This window comes from Astatotilapia calliptera, chromosome 22, assembly GCF_964374335.1.
Source record: "Astatotilapia calliptera chromosome 22, fAstCal68.1, whole genome shotgun sequence".
NCBI classification, from domain to species: Eukaryota; Metazoa; Chordata; class Actinopteri; order Cichliformes; family Cichlidae; genus Astatotilapia; species Astatotilapia calliptera.
The window spans coordinates 8,143,435-8,160,331 of NC_137442.1; the positions used below are offsets into that span (position 1 = coordinate 8,143,435).

Here is a 16,897-nt window from a genome sequence, read left to right on the forward strand (position 1 = left end):
GCAGAGATGCTGTCAACCACAGACTGACTGGAAGGGTCACTTTAAAACAAGAACACCCATTCATTGAATTCCTCTATCAACAATTGTTTCCAGGGGACCAGCTTCAACATTTCTGAATGCACTTGCATATACTGTAGCGTCTCCAGGAGCTTGTGTAAAAAGTCACAAATGTCTTCCACGTTAAATGTATTGGTATCACTGACTATGCGATAACTTGGAGCTGGATGTTTTCCTCAGAGTTATGTCATAAGATTCATTCCTAAAACTAGAGTGTTGGTTGACTTACAGTTAATTTATTCTTTTATACAAAGGAAAGCTACTTTCAGCTACCTCCTTATTCACAAAGGGTCACCACAGCAGTTAGCTTCACATGTTTGATTTGGCAGATTTTTTTTTTTTTACACCAGTTGCCCTCCTGACATACGCCAAGAGGATATGTGTCTTTTCTTGGGATCAAACCAGGAGTCATTTGCTTGCTATGTGATATGTGAACCACTGCATTATCCAAGCATCTCATCAGGAATCACAAACCTGTAGCTGTCTGGTTTGTTTGGATTTGAATTGCTGATATTTATTGAGTGCATGTTTACGTGAGACAACACAGGTGATATTTTTATATGATGTCAATTCTGTGCATGACTCCAGTTGTCAGTTTTTGTTGCATTTAAATTCCAGGCACATTTATTACTATCCACTAAACACTAGACAACTTAATGTTTGCAGTAATCATAAAATAACTATTGAGCCATGCTAACCCTGTTTGCTGGTGTGAAAAAGCTGAGCAACAAACTAACAAAGAAAACAGACACACAAGAGAGAAGCCAAGTTTAACACCTGACACCCTGAGGTCCCAAAGGAGGGAGGGTGGTGAGAAGAGAGCAGGCCTGTTATGGATTCTATTCTAGGAGGGGAGGGGTGATGAGGGGGTGCCTGTATTTGGAAATGGAGGTGGATGCTGGAGAAGGGAAACGAAAGAGGAGGGTCTGAGGGGGGGTTGAATCATACGTTACAGCTTTGTTGGGGACCCTGATACTGACACACAAACAGTCACATACACACACACACAGCACTGCTGCAGATGGACAGAGGACAGAGGGACGGAGCTAAGAGGAACCTGTGAGTGAACAACCACCCAGAACAAAGAAAGACGGTGAAAGAAGACGAAAAGGAAGAGAAGAAGAGCAAGAGCGAGGCCAGAGAAAGAGGTAAAATACATTTAATTTCAATGCTTAACAGCATGTTGAGGAGATTTTATTAAAGTGAAATAAAAACAAAACACATATGAAATTATCTCAATATGAAATTATGCTATTATCATAAAAACTAGAATTTATTCTAATCTTTATATTTAACTGTTGAGTGGAAACAATGTGAAGAAGCTGCTGCTGGAATATTACTGTACCGCAGGGGGTGTTAGAGCACACACACACACACGCCTGTAGTGCTGGTCAGCTTCTATAAATACCCGTATGAGATAAGCAGAGGAATGCAGCCACATGTGAAAGGTGATAGAAGCCGGGAGCTGCTGTTGTGTCGTGTGGATTTATGCTGCACAGGTACAGGTGACATAAACGCAGTATAGCACAAAGTATAGCACACAGTTATTATGGGTTATTATTACTGTCACAGTATGTGAGCCTGTAGTTGGTTGTGGAGCCCAAGCATGAAAACAGCATGAGCCCACCTGTCTCTGTAGCTCAGGTAAGACCTCAGCAGCTTTGAATCTTTTCTCTATTGACTAATTTCTTTATTTAACGATGAATGTTATAAATGCAACCATTTCTACATCGAGCTGATCGCTTTTTCTTGAGACTCTTGGTTTAAAAAGTTTGATTGGATTTTCCAGCACGGGCAAATTTGTGATCAAGATTTCAAACAAAGTGAAACAAACAGAAGATTCTAGCTTGTAAGAAGAAGAACAAACGTGTGAAATTCTCACATCAATATTTATAATTCGCACATGAGAGCTGAAGGCTGTGAGAGACCAGATAAATAGGTTTACCCGGCAACAAATGAGGCAGAATTTACACACAGACACTGTAGATGTCTGTATAAAGGTGTTGTTTATGTGTAATCCAGATTAGGGATATCCTCTCCACGCACACTATGGAGAAGACTGTGTGTGACGGTTGTTCCCAAACAATTCAGGTATGAATCAGATGGCTTTCTATTTCTGTCCGTGGAAACAATATCAACGACCAGTTTTAACTCTGTAAATAACTCCGATGTTTCAGACTATAGCAAGCAGCTGATCGGTGAAATTGCTCTAAAATCAGTCACTTCCTGCTGAGCATCAAACAGCAAATAATCAGAGCATTTATATATGAATTATATAAGTTATTAATTCAAAATTATACTTTAATAAATGAAAGTTTGCTGACTTAAGCTGCTCTTTATGCCAGAGAGAATAATTGTGTGTGTTCACTGTGGATGTGAGGAGTGCTGCTGCTCCTCCTCATCGACAGGTGCTCTCCGTCTCCTAAACCTCCCACACTGTGATCCAGTCACAAAGGGCAGCAGATAAATTCACACTTAATACATAGTTGTTGTTTTTTTTAAATTGGCACATTAGAGTTTTTTTCCCTCTCATAAGTAGTTTTTCACTCCTGAATCACTGCTGATTGAAAACACATCTCTAATCAAGTTTAAAAACAACAAAAAGGAACAATAAACACACTCGGAAAATCAGAATCTGTAGACTGCGCTTGTGTTGTGCAGCTCTTACACGTTTAACTGAAAAGACGCTGCTCGTTTTCTGCAGAGTGACAATTATTGGACAAAATTTGTGCTTCTTTGAGAAGTGCGACACACTCAGAGCAGCTTCACAGGAGCACAGAGCTCAAGGTTTAAAAATAAAATTTCAGAGCTGAAGCTGGACCTCCAGTGCTTAGATTACCAGCCTCCTCCTTGTATTTCACAGTAAAATAGTTCCTATTTCTTCAGGTGAAAAAGCACGTGTGGCAACAGCAAATTAATACAGTTAAAAAGTGTTTTCAACATCATTTAAGATGTATTTTTCTTTTCCACCAGACACAAACAAACATCTATTAGACTGCAGAGAAGAAACTGTGAGGCTCATTACAGCTCCATAACTTCAATAATCAAATTCAAAGAAAAGCAGAGCTGAAGCTGAAATGGGCAACAATGTTAAAAATGTTTATGTTTGTAAATAAGAAAATAATCAGCCCACAGATGGATCATGTGATCACTGGCAGCGATTCAAACTGAACTCTATTTGTGTTCGGCTGCATGTTTACATTAATAACTTTCAGAGTAATCTATTACACATATGGGCTGATCCGCTTTAGTCCAGAGCTTTTATTTAACCACAGGAGGCAGGATCTTCTCACAGTTTTTGTGATAACACCTGAACTCAAACTGATTAATGCTCAATCTTGTTGTTTTGAAAGAGGTATATTTGTTGTTGTTGGTGGTTGGAGCTGGGGGTGGAGGTCTGGTTCCCAGTATGGTGGATGACGGAGCAGCTGCTCACACCTCTAACCTTGGTCCCAGATATTTGTGACAGCTGACCCACACAGAGCAAAGATTATTTTCACAGCACTGAATCACTTCGTTAGCAAGTTTGTCTGAAATCTTGATTTTAAAGATGTTACATGTTAAAGGAAATGATAGATGGATTTATTTATGTTTAAACTACGAGAGCACAGCGTCAGCTAGTGGCTTTTTTTTATTCCAGATGCATTTATATGAAAGAGAGTGGGCTTATTAATATTTGTGACAGGCCACATTTAGTAAATTACACTTGTAAAACATGCATTTAAGTAATGCTTCAACATTTAAGCTAGGCTACTTTCAGCTGCTTCCTCTTTCAAAGGCGTCACCACAGAGGATTTGGCTGATTTTCCTTTCCTGATTCAACCTCAAAGGGATTTGTGTATCCTCCATGGACTGAAGTGGGGATCTTTCATATGATAGACAAATGTATAAATAACTACACTGTGTTTAACTTTTGAAAGGGAATGAAATTCAGTAGCCTGCAGAGACTGAAGCTACTCTTCTAAACTAGTTAGGTTAAAATACCGGTGGACGTTTTTTCCCTTTAGGATTTAGGATGTAGGCTTTGTCTTATGAGGAAGAACAAAAACTGTCCGGTGTTCAACCATGAGCATAAAATTGTGTAAACCAAGAAAAAGGTGCTTAATCAGATTTAGCTAAATAGCAGGCGTTGATTAGCCTGAATGTGATAAAAAAAAAACTGCAGTTCCTCTTACGGCCACTTGAGGCTTGCTCCTAAACTGAGTCCCCATAAACCTCCAGGTTAAAACATCCAGCTTCACAGCAGGAATAAACCTGCTTACAGTTTTCTGTGGATAGTTTCTCTCTGAGGGGCGTGGCCACCTTCACTGACAGCTGTTGGGACGCAGTAACCAGCTGTTGCATTGTCACCTTTGCTAATTAGAATTAATGAACCATGGTATGCTATAAGACAGACTTTCCTTGTGTTAACTGACAAAACCTGAAATCCCAGCTGGAGTTATAGGTATGACGGTGCTTATCAGCTCTCCCTGTTAGGCTTCCATTATCACATGATCATAATAATAAAATGGTGATAAAAATCATTAAAATGCATAGTCGTTGCAAAAAGAGATTAAGTCACAGAAAATGGTTAAATCTGGTGATTTATCGCACTGAGCGGTAAAATAAACATTTTATTGTTTATTTATGTTATGGCAGAGTGCGCCCTCAGTGCTGCTGTTTATATCTGAGACTTAGAGCTCTGATAAGGAGACGTGGAAATCGCTTTAGTTTGCCAGCAGATACAGAAGTAGGTATTCCTGGTGTGTGTTCTGTGCTCTGGCAGCTGCAGCAGTGTGAAAGAGACTCGCACTCAGTTTGGGTTTAATCAATATTCCGATTACCAGCTTGAAGAATCTGTATTGCACTTACATCATGCTTTAAATAAAAGAATTAGTGAATACCTGGGTCTGTCAGACGATTTTAAACTGTGAACATAACCTGCTCTTGACCAGGTTCTGTGTTCAGCATATGTTACTGCTGTGATTTAGCCAGGCACAAAGACACTGAAAACTCTGACTTTAAGCTTGAAATAGCCCGCTGAGCCACTAATCTCACTTCATCGTGCACCCCTTGGGGCCTCTGTGCCATGTTTATGCGATTTTTATGGGACTGAAAAAGAAATTCTTACTTTATTTGAAATTTCTATAAGTAAAAGTTTGCATATCTTTTAAGATCAGGCTGTAAATTTTCAATTTTCTACATTTACGTTTGGTTTTGTCTTCAAATCTCTGCTGATGCTTCATGTTTTAATGGCTCTGCGTTGCTGTTACCATCAAACTGAAGGGGAGCGGCCAAGGTCACAGTCACAGAAACCCTGTATAGACTCACAGATCCGAAAGTCTGTGGAGTGATTTCACTCTTCTTCTTCTGATGTATGAGGTTATACAGCAGCTTAGCAGTCGGCTAAACGCTACTGTTTCAACTGTTTCAGGAGGGATTGCAACACTCCAAGTGACCATTTGTAACTCTGAGCTCCTCCTCTTCATATGACACCAACAACAGCTGCTGCTCCGTCCTGTACTATCCCATCTCCCACCATTGCCCGTCCTTATGTGGAGCCCAAAGGCGCTATTTAAGGGAGGAGGGTGGAAAGAGCGGTGAATCACGTCTGTGGTCTCGGTGGTTTCACTGCAGTTATGTTTGAGTTGTGGGTGTAGGAATACTTTTTCCATGAGGCTAGAAGTTAACCGAGCCGTCTTTTTGATGAGCTGAGAGGTTTGACAGCATCAGATTACAGATACAGTAACACTGGTGGTCGCATCAGAGGATGTTGTTAACGATTTAGATCAGCCACATTCTGCAGCAAAGGAAGCATGAGAAACATAACGGAGGCAGAGAGACAACATCATTAATTTACACCATCTAAAAAAGCTTAAATCACATTAATAACATGTTAGAAATAAGCTCATATATTTTAACATATTAAACCTTACTACGTCCAGTCGTTGTGCAAGCACACGTTCATAAGTTTTGCAGATTATTTTGCTAAGAGAGCAACAGTTACACCAAAAATGACAAATTCTGCTTCTTAATGCTTTAATGGTTTATCCCTCCTGAAATCTACACTTGTGCCCAGTTCTTCACTAAACAAAGGAAATGCGGACTTACTGAACATGTTCTGGAATGACAACAAGGGCAAAGCTGCTATTTCCAAGGCTGTGTGGTTTTATAACTGGCAGAGCTCGTTATCAACAAACTGTGAGCCAAGAACAAAGATCACCGTCTCTGTTTATCGCTGCATGTCCACAACACTTTAAAACTCTGCAAACAGAGCAGGGAGGCCTCTGCGTTTGTGTCACTAACATTTATAACCGTGTCATCGTGACCTTCGCTCATTCACTGCATCGCGCACGAGTGCAGCAGCTGATGTAGAAAATAGCTGCATATAAAGCACAAAGCAGACACGCCGAGTTTCAGATGAGGAGTTTTTATCAAAAGATTTGAAATTTGTTGTTTGTCCTGCATCGTCAGAGAAGGATGTGTTTGTCAGTGTGAACCAAACAGTGCCACACAAAGACAAAAGACACAAACAGACAGATTCTTTGCAGTAAAGATTGCTAATATTTTCTTTTATAGCTTTTTCTCCCAATGGATGTTCATACTACACCAACGTTATTAAGTAATAGATAAATGATTAAATGATGTAAAAGTTCCTGGGTTTTGGTTGTTTTTTTTTACTATCTACAGTAGAAATAATCAGTTCTCATTTCACATTTATTTCTTACAATTTTGGCCCAAAGCTCCGTGCAGATACATTTTTTGTTTTACCAGAGCAGCTTTTCTTTATCGTGCAGAAAAACTGAGATGTGCTGTTGATATTGCACTTCTTATTCTTATATTATTCTCAGAGATTAAATGTGCAGTCAAACTTCTTTACACTGACAGAAAGGGGAGAGTCCGGCCCACGATGTAAAATGAGTTTGTCATCCCTGATTTAAGATATATAACCAACCAAACCAGAATAAGTAGAATCCGAAAGCTTTCAGTGAAAATTGTTTGTAAACAATATCCCAGACCAGTTGCACAAATACATTTATGCATATAATATACAAGATGTTACTGTTTTCAGCTGAAAAGACAAGACGACACCCTCCATCCTTCATGCACAACTGAACCTATATGCTTTCAGCATATGCAGGACGTCCCCTATGCAACATTTCTACTCTTTGTTTATTTCAGACACCCTCTAACATCCATGTATCGCCTCCTCTCGGTCACCTCACTGCTCTGGCAGTTTGTAGAGCTTGACTCATTGCGAGCGTGACTAAGATTCCCCGGTCGCTTTGTGAGTGAAATACGGAGCGTGTGATGTGCAACAGTGGGCCACTATAAACCGCAAACACCGCCCCGAGCCGAGCCACAGGACACATGCAGCTGTCATTCACAGCTACAGACGTGGAGTTTGTCCTCGGGCGAGCCTCTGCGGGATTTGGAAAAGGTTCTGATGATCAGTCGGTGTTTGTTGTGTTGTGTCAGAGTACTGGTCATCTGTCAGTAGGCGGGGAGTGATTCTGAAGTCACCATAATACAGAGACTTTTGAAAAGCTCGTGGATTTTGTGATACTGTAAACAGAAAATGTAAGAAGTGGATCCAAAGTGCTTCGTCAATATGTACAAAATATAAAAACTGCGATGTTAAACAAAATTTCAGCAATAATGAAAAAAATGTATGAGAATAAAATACTGGAAATACCAGATAACAATAACTATAAAGGAAACTGGGATGATGTAACAGGACTGTTTACACCAGAGAGGGAAATCACATCATGAAGCTTCAAGCTGAGTCACCATTTTAAAACTAGATGTGAAGACTGAGGGGTGGATTTGATTGGTTGTTAGTGAATGAGTGTATCCCAGGTGATCATCCATTCTGACTCTGATAATGACCATAATCCAAAAGCTGATCGGCAAAGTGTTTGCCGAGGTAGTGAGGGAGGGACCTGAGGGCTGTTTTCCTTGCTAAGCAAATTGAGGCCTGGTCAGCACTTGAATTTGAGAGCACCTGGGAAGAGCAGCTCCTGTAAACCTGTGGTCAGCTGTGGCCCAGGAGGCAAAGTTGGTCATTGACCAACTGGACGGTTGTTGGGTCGGTCATCAGCTCCCCCAGGCTGAACATCAAAGTACTTGGACAAGTTGGTGAACTCCAAATTTCTGCTTCTGTTTTCTTCCAGGTGCTGTGTGCTGTGTTAGAGTGAAACCACCAACCTACCCAGCTATCTACACTGATCCAAGGCTGCTTCACTGAACACTTATTTTCCCCTAAAGAAGATCAAACCAACTCGTTTGTACATTTTATTGTAAAAGTAAGTTACTCAGTGGGTGAATTTAATAAACTCAGTCATTAAAGTAAAGATCGACTAAAACAAAGAAAAAAAACACATCGCCCACAGTCCAACGATGCCTCCCAAGAAGAAGGCCTCCCGTCCGAAGAAGGCTGCCGTGGAAACCATCTCTCAGGTCGCCATGGAGGCTGTTTCAGCCACCTTGAAAGTGGAGAACCGTGGCGACGGTGTTGTGGTGATGGAGAGCGGGGTGAAGAAGATTGAGCAGATGGCAGCTCTGGACATCGCTCAGCTGAACAGCCTCAACCTACCCCTGCCGCCGCCCGTCATCAAGCCTGGAGAGAGAGGCCTCGGCCTGGGCAGCGAGCTCACGCGACCCCTGCACGGCAACGCCCTGCTGGAGGAGCTCAGCAAGATGCGCCAGGAGAAGTTAGTTTGATGCTGACTGCTGCATCACACTGTAAAACACTTTCAGTTAGTGATAGAGTAATATATGTTTTTGTGCAATAATTTAAGTTTACAGGCTGCTGAGGCACACAAGGGTAATTTCAAGATTCAGGCAGAATTTCATCAATAAAATTTCAAGGAACTGAAAAACTTTTATTGGCACTTTACAGTACGCGCCAAAACAGCATGATACAATATAACCTTCTTAGGCTACAGCTATGATTGAGTGCATTGCAAAACCCACACATTTAATGAATCTTTCAATTAAACACATCAGTAATTCAGTTATGGAACGATACAACCTGGGAAAATGACCAGTTTAGAGTTTTATTAGAGCTTTCTTCTTCTTTGTTCCTCCCAGGTTCCTGACTGATCTGGAGTTGGCTTGTAAGACAAAAGCCTTTGATGTCCACAAACTGGTGATCTCCTCAGTCAGTCAGTACTTCAGGGAGATTCTGGCCAAAGACCCCAGCATGAAGCGCCTCGAGCTCCCCTCCCTTTCGCCTCTTGGTAGGTTCAATTCATGTTAAGACAAAGCTTAGATTCTTACATGTAACCTTCAAATAAAGCTTACAACATAAGTCAAACTCCTTTGGCCACAGACTTCATGCACCTCATGACGGTTACCAGGCCAAATGTACAGCTTCTTCCTCCAAGTTTGTTACAATGGCCAATCACAGCATCTCTTATACCGATGCTACAGCAATAACATCTTAAAAAAAGAGAGTGCGTGTTAATAGTTTTCTGTCTTTTAGATGTTTTTGTTGAATCATGTCGTGCTGCAGACTATTTAGGCAGATACCTTACACAGCCATTACTTCAGTGTCTCGATGACATTAAGGCTTGGATGTCTGTTAACTTTTTAAAATTCAATGATAAAAAGACAGAGGTGATGGTTTTTGGTAGCTCCACTGAGACCCCCAATGTGTATGTAGATTCCCTGGCACAGTATGTTGAGCCAACTGTCACAAACCTGGGGGTCAAAGTGGACTGTGATCTGAAGTTTGATAATCAAATTAAGGCAGTGGTAAAATCTAGCTTCTTTCACCTCAGGCAGCTGGCAAAAATAAAGCCAATTCTTTCACGGCAGCACTTTGAGACAGTGATCCACGCCTTTGTTAGCACTCGGCTGGATTACTGTAATGCACTTTATATTGGGGTCAGTGCATTATATATTAGTCATCTACAGAGGGTGCAAAATGCCGCAGCTCGTCTTTTAACAGGCACTCGAAAGTTTGAGCACATTTCCCCTGTTTTAGCTTCACTTCACTGGCTGCCCATTTCTTTTAGGATTCATTTTAAAATTCTTTTATTTACTTTTAAAGCTCTCCATGGCCTAGCCCCATCTTATCTCTCTGAGCTGCTACAGCCTTATACACCCACCCGCTCTCTCAGGTCAGCTGATCAGCTGCTCCTGAAGATACCCAGGACTGGGCGTAAACTTAGAGGAGATCGTGCTTTTGCTGTAGCAGCTCCCAAACTGTGGAAAAAGCTTCCTTTAGAGATTAGACAGGCCACTTCTTTACCTGTTTTTAAGTCACTCTTGAAAACCCACCTCTTTACCCTGGCCTTTGACACCACGTGAGATGTTGGTTTTTTATTTTAGTTGTTTTTAGGTGATTCGATGCTGTTTTATCTTGTTTTTGTTTTAACATAGGGCTGTTTTAATTTTATGTTTTAATTTTATGTTTTATGTGTTTTATTTATTTATTTTGCTGTTTTCTGTTATTCTATTGTTTTAACTTATTTTCTGTACAGCACTTTGTTCCTGTGCTGGGTATTTTAAAGTGCTTTATAAATAAAATTGGATTGGATTTACATCCTATGAAGCAGAAAAAAATCAGTTTTTTCAAGTATAAATGGCAATAAAATGTTAAAATAAAACAGTTAAATAAAACAGTTATCCATTGCTCCTACCGATGCATGACACTCCTTATCTAAACAACTTTCTTAAGTTCTTCAGTTTATGTGGTGACTCCCCATCTGCAGGTCTGGCCAATGTCATCACCTTCGCCTACCTGGGTCGCGTCCACATGTCCCTGTACACCATCAGCTGCACCGTGTCCGCCGCCGCCACCCTGCAGATCCCGCAGCTCCTCAAGATGTGCGTGGACTTCCTGCTGGCCGAGCTCAACGTGCAGACCTGTGTCTACATCTGGAACATCGCCGCCGCCTACGCCCTCCTGCCTGTGTGCGACGCCGCCCGCCGCTTTGTGCTGGAGAACTTTGTGCAGTTTGCAGAGACACCGCTCTTCAACCAGCTGACCCTGGAGCAGATCTCGGCCTTCCTGCAGGACGACTCACTGCTGCTGCCTTCAGAGGTCACCGCCTTCAAGGTCAGAGGTCAAACATCGTGTTTATTTGTTAATATAACATTGTTCCAGCACCTCCGGCTGAATTAATCACAGCTGCGGTTTAATCTTAAGTTTATTTTAATCCAAATTCTACTAAAATGCTTCTTACTGTGAATTTGGGGGAAAATAATATCAACTTCTCAGGTGAGAAGTAGTGCCGGCTCTTCTAGGAGGCGACTCCTGACACTTGCAGTGTTAACATGCTGACCCTCTGGGACTTCCTTCTATTTTCATCCAGGACTAAAAACAGGCCCCAGACCAGCTGTTGAGAACCCAGCACAGACCCATCAATCCAAACCAGTCAGCTGCAGGTCGGCTGTGAGCATAAGGCCCCAAGTATAACTCCTTGCCTGTTTATTAATATTCAGCCGCATTACAAACTTAAATAGACAAACAGCTGAGAAGAAGTGATTTTATTTATAAACTGGACCATATGTGAGTCTGTGAATATCTCAGTAGATACATTAAACTGGTACCATCTCCGGACTGGTTTAGTAGCACAACAAATTACACATACTGAATCCAAACGGTGAGTTATTATCACAAATCATATTAATTAAACCTAAATCATAAGTGCCAAAACAAGACATTTTAAAACTTTTTCATGACAAACAGAAATCAGGAGATGTGGGTTTCCTGAAAAACTATGGCCACCGCAGGACTGGAAAATGAGAGAGTTTATGCTAAATCTTTAAATCTCTCATATCCAGTGATGTCATCTCCTCCTCCAGCTCGCCATGAAGTGGCTCGACTTTGACGCCTCCCGTCAGGTTCACGCCGGAGAGCTTCTGTCGCAAGTTCGCTTTGAGACCATCCCGGCCAGCGAGCTGGTGAGCCAGATCCAGCCTGTGCCGCGCATGATGCAGGACCCCCAGTGTCACCGCCTGCTGGTGGACGCCATGAACTACCACCTCCTGCCCTACCAGCAAAACACCCTGCAGTCCCGACGCACGCGGGTCCGCGCCGGGCATCAGACTCTGCTCATCGTCGGAGGGCGTCCGTCTCTCACCGAGAGAGCTCTGAGCCGAGAGGTCGGTGCTAAAAATGTGTGACTATACTGAATAGAAATAGAACAGAAATATCCTTTATTGTCCCTCAATGGGGAAATATGAGTGAGAGGACATGTAGTTTGATCCTGGGGCTGAGATGGACTTATTTGCTAGTTTTGTACTCTTTATATTCAGTTAAAACTAATAAAATGCCAAACTGACCTTTGACCTTGGCATTTAGGTGCTGTGGAGGGACCCTCGTGACGGAGGAGCCACCTGGCGTCACCTCACCCAGCTGCCAGCAAAGAGCTTCAACCAGTGCGTGGCTGTGATGGATGGTTTTCTGTATGTGGCGGGAGGAGAGGACCAGAACGACGCCCGAAACCAGGCGAAACACGCCGTCAGCACCCTCAGCAGGTGGGAGCAGGAACAACCAGCAGGACGCTCTCAGATATCTGACTGTAGTGAAGCTCACAAGGGGGTTAATGCTGCTCTTTGATTATATCATGGTGACTTTGATAGAAGATCACGTCTCAGAAAATATTAAAGCAATAAAAAGAATATTACTGCAGAACATCTGGAAAAACATTTATAACCAATACATCAACAGGACCTTGAGATCAGTAACCCGTCCCTGCTACTTTGGTTTTACCTAATCAGATATATTAGAGCCCCACTTTTCCCTGAACGAGCCTTTAACTGACTCTCTCCTCATCCATTTCCCTACATCAGATATGACCCTCGCTTCAACACCTGGCTCCACCTGGCCAGCATGCGTCAGCGCCGCACACACTTCTCCCTGGCTGCCAGCGGCGGTCGACTGTTCGCCATTGGCGGGCGCAACGTGGAAGGTCTCCTGGCCACCAGCGAGAGCTACCTGCCCTCCTCCAACACCTGGCAGATGCGTGCCCCCATGGAGATGCCCCGCTGCTGCCACGCCAGCGCCACTCTGCCCTCCGGAGACATCCTGGTGACCGGTGGCTACATCAACTGCGCCTACTCCCGCTCTGTGGCGTGCTACAACGTGGAGACCGACACCTGGTCCGAGAAGCCTCCCATGGAGACGCCCCGCGGCTGGCACTGCTCCGCCACCGTTGGAGGGAAGGTGTACGTGGTGGGAGGAAGCCAGCTGGGGCCCGGTGGAGAGCGGGTGGATGTGCTGTCAATGGAGGTCTACTCTCCTGAGAGTGGATCATGGAGCCGGGCCGCCCCGCTGCCTCTTGGTGTGAGCACTGCAGGTCTGTCCTCGCTGGCAGAAAAGCTGTACCTGCTGGGCGGCTGGAATGAAGCGGAGAAACGCTACAAGGCTGCCGTGCAGAAATACGACCCGGCCACAGACAGCTGGTCTATGGCCGAGGATCTTCCCGAGCCCACGGTTGGAGTCTCCTGTTGCACCCTGACGCTCCCGCATCGCCAAACACCGCGCCGGCAGCACCGCAACACCCCGGGCAACGAAGACCAGCAGCAGGTCGCCAAGAACCGAAGTAGAGAGAGCAGCATGTCTTCATCACAGAGCACCACCGCATAGGAACACCGAGGAGGAGAGAGACCAGAGGAGAGCAGAGGGGGTCAACCTCAGGACAACATCTGGATCATGTCTGATGTCTTTTCTGAAAAGTTTAGTAAACGTCACAATTTAAGAACAAAACAGATAAACTTAAAGGTACATGTTGTAAATTTCTACATTTTAAAAAAGTTCCAAACCTTTTTGAAAAATGATCTAAAGTTCTGAAAAGCTGCTATGACTTTATGTCCAAAGCATCTGTGTTCTGTGTGTAAGAGGCAAACTAGGGCCGGGCCAGATTTTTGTGTAATAACACGATGTGCTGCAGCAAGTCAGCGTAGCTTAACCAGCCACTAATTTAATAAATTTAAAGGTATTTACTGTGGCTGTCAGGAAAAAGGCAAAGCCTGTCGAGGAAATAGGGGTAGATCAAAAGAAAGATCAAAAGTAAAACATCTCAATTAAAATCTCAACAAACATCAGTAGAGTGCTGCCCCCTGCTGGTGACAGGTTTAATTAAAGGGTAATTACAAAAAATACCTTTAAACTGCCGCAAGTGCTGAGTAAATGACAAAATAAATGTAAACATCTGAGAAAACATTTACTCAAACACTCAAATGTGAATGTAGACATGGTAAAGTCACACTTATCATGCATATTAAGTTCATATTAACAGAAGTGAGCATACTCAGCAAACATTATTAAAACAGCTATGGTGACATTGCTTTCAGGTACGACAGAGGCCACAGACCGTCGAGGAGTTAAATACACATGTCTTTGTTTTTTTGTTTTTTTATATAATGACGTCTGATCGACAGTCGCACATCTTCCCCATGTTCACACACTGGTGCTCCCACAGTTTGAGCCATCACCATTCATCTGCATGTCAACTTATATCTGATCTGATTAAGGTGAACTAAAAGTGTCTCTGCACCGACGTCAGCGTTTCCTGTGATGGACGTTCAGTAAGAAATGGGCTCCAGAGTGTTTCACTTCGTTCAAATCGACAATCTGACTGAAGATTTAAACATTTAAACTTGCAATTATAGGCAGCTAACATGAAAACATGCAATATCCAGTACAAGTGACAGGGCATGTATGTAAGAATAAGAAGATGAAATACTTTATTTATCCAAAAAGTAGTGAAATACAAACAAAACACAACAAAAGATAAGATCACGGGCTCAGACGCTATAATCTATTTTATTGTTTTAAAAATTGTAAGCTGATTGATTTGAAACTCAGGTTCAAAGTTCCAGTCTTGTATTTGTCCAATTTAACGTCTTCAAAGACACATTTCTGTCCACGTGCGTGTGTCCTCCATTTTTATGAAGTTAGAATCTGAGCCTTACTGATGATGCAAACAACCACAGCACCCGAGCTGTTTTAAAAAGAATAAATAGGAGACTGCATGGTCCAAAGGAGGTTTAAGGTGGATTGGAAACAGAAAAGGTAACGGATGGATGGGAAGGTGGAGCCGGTGGAGGAAGAGAGGCGACAGGTGGATGATGAAGGACGGATAGATGGAAAAAAGGTTATCTGTGTCTGGGGTGGTTTGATCAAACGTCGCTGTGAATCCGCAGGTTGTGCACCAAGATGTTTCTAAGCCAGCGCGTGGCTGTCAAAACAAGTGTGAATGTGTGTGTGAGTGTGAGAGAGTGATGGCAGGAGTGTGTGTCTGCTACAGCGAGAGAAAAAAAACTGACAAAAACTGCAAAAAATATGACGATTTATCATCAGGAAACTTGAAATACTCAAGATCAACTCAAGAAAACCAGCAACAAACGATTATGTAGTCAAGGATTTATTTATTTAATATTTAATTTTAAGTAGTGTAGCTTAAACGTAACAAAAAAGACAAAAAATATGCAGATGCAGTGCCTGGAAAAATATATAAAAAAAATAAAAAAGGTTAAGCAACTTGGCTTCAACACTAAATAATTAAGTTTCCCCAAAACATAAAAAAAAGCATAAAAATCTGAATAAAAGGATAAAAATATACAAATAAAGAATTAAGTGGTGTCACGGCTCACCTGTTTTAACTGAAACTAAGACAAACTGCAGAACCAGTGAGACTCCAGCAGCTGTGGAGCACTTTCACAGATAAATACTCTGCATCCTGCACTTTATCTGATTGGCTGAAGATGTGTTTGGGTGGTTTCTGTGGAGTTTCACTGAATAAAGACAATCTGATCAAAACAAGTCGACTCTGCCTGTTGTTTATTGTGGACACTCTCCTTTTTAGACGTCACGTTAGAAGTGGAGACACGAACGACTTACTGCTTTTCAGGGCAGAAAATCAGTGCAGGAAACATGACTGCACGATTTCAATAAAACCTAAAAAAATCATTATCCTTGTCCCTCGTAAACATGAAACAATAGTTTTGAGTAAAATGCAACAAAAATATAAAATTAAAAATGTATTTGCTTTATATAGATGTATGCGCTTGGTATAAAAAAAATTAAATTTTATTTGACCAGATTCCTTTTTAATTTACATTTTACATCACCCTTGTGTAACAGAGTTACATGAAGAATTTACACAATCAAATAAGTCAGCATTTTGGGCATAAATATATATTTATCATGTGCAAAAACACAGGTTTATCACATGCAACATGGCACTGTGCAGGAGCCTGGAAATCGTACTGAGTATTTTGCAGGCATTTAAAGCCTTAAGGATAAATCACAATCCTACTGAAGTCAAGTGTCTTTGATCACGATCAGTTATGAAGCATAAACCTTCGTGGATCCACCCACTAATCCAGCAGGAGTTGTACCTGCTCCTCTGTGCTTGGAGAAACAGGAAGAGCGCTAGCTGAGCTCTGCAAAGTGAAGGGTTGTCCTTTGTTGCCATGGTTTCTGCTTCTCAACCACCTCAACACTTCCTGTTACACAGTGAGGATCGTTTTCTTTAGCATGTGATTTATCATAAAGACTCATTTTGCAGAACACGCATTATGTTTATTTCTTTATTAATGTGTCTATTGCATGACGTGAATTATTGCTGGTGTCACAGCAGGGGTACATTTAAACTGTAACTCCTCTAGTATTTTAAAGAAGTTTCCTTTAAGCAGTTTCATGTTCTTCTACTGCTGTGAGAATGTTAAGCAGAACTCATTTTATTGTTCAATTTTAATGTCTTGTAAATGAGACACTGAGTCTCAATGGGACTACCTGCATAAATAAAGCTTAAATAATAATAAAAACTATTAGCAAAATAATGAAACTGCAACTCGGAAATCAGAATACCTCGAATGTTGATAAACTGAAGGATGTTAG

General features: G+C 42.0%; 1 protein-coding gene and 1 long non-coding RNA gene across 3 annotated transcripts; one reads left to right on the plus strand and one right to left on the minus strand.

The window, feature by feature from the left end:
• The first annotated feature begins 6 nt into the window (after positions 1-6).
• Positions 7-15,814, plus strand: klhl43 (kelch-like family member 43). 2 transcript variants are annotated; one of them, XM_026156367.2, is made up of 8 exons: positions 7-1,205; positions 8,211-8,342; positions 8,430-8,750; positions 9,130-9,278; positions 10,758-11,104; positions 11,854-12,153; positions 12,353-12,528; positions 12,844-15,814. In XM_026156367.2, the coding sequence occupies exons 3-8, from the start codon at positions 8,437-8,439 to the stop codon at positions 13,637-13,639; spliced, it is 2,082 nt and encodes a 693-aa protein (XP_026012152.1). In that variant the 5' UTR covers positions 7-1,205; positions 8,211-8,342; positions 8,430-8,436; the 3' UTR covers positions 13,640-15,814. The 2 variants fall into 2 exon arrangements, with proteins under 2 accessions (XP_026012152.1, XP_026012151.1); XM_026156366.2 differs by having other exon boundaries at positions 8,211-8,750.
• On the minus strand, positions 11,521-12,459 carry LOC145423625 (uncharacterized). Its single transcript, XR_013904681.1, has 2 exons — positions 12,334-12,459; positions 11,521-12,179 (listed from the first exon to the last, which is right to left on the minus strand). It is a non-coding gene; the product is annotated as an uncharacterized LOC145423625 (long non-coding RNA).
• Positions 15,815-16,897: the final 1,083 nt, after the last annotated feature.

What these genes read in the sequence shown, in the direction of transcription:
- klhl43 (XM_026156366.2), top strand. Translation starts at nt 8,437, where the DNA reads ATGCCTCCCAAGAAGAAGGCCTCCCGTCCGAAGAAGGCTGCCGTGGAA. An exon ending in CAGAGGTCACCGCCTTCAAG is followed by an intron (nt 11,105 to 11,853) that starts GTCAGAGGTCAA and finishes CTCCTCCTCCAG; the next exon opens with CTCGCCATGAAGTGGCTCGA. An exon ending in GCCGTCAGCACCCTCAGCAG is followed by an intron (nt 12,529 to 12,843) that starts GTGGGAGCAGGA and finishes TCCCTACATCAG; the next exon opens with ATATGACCCTCGCTTCAACA.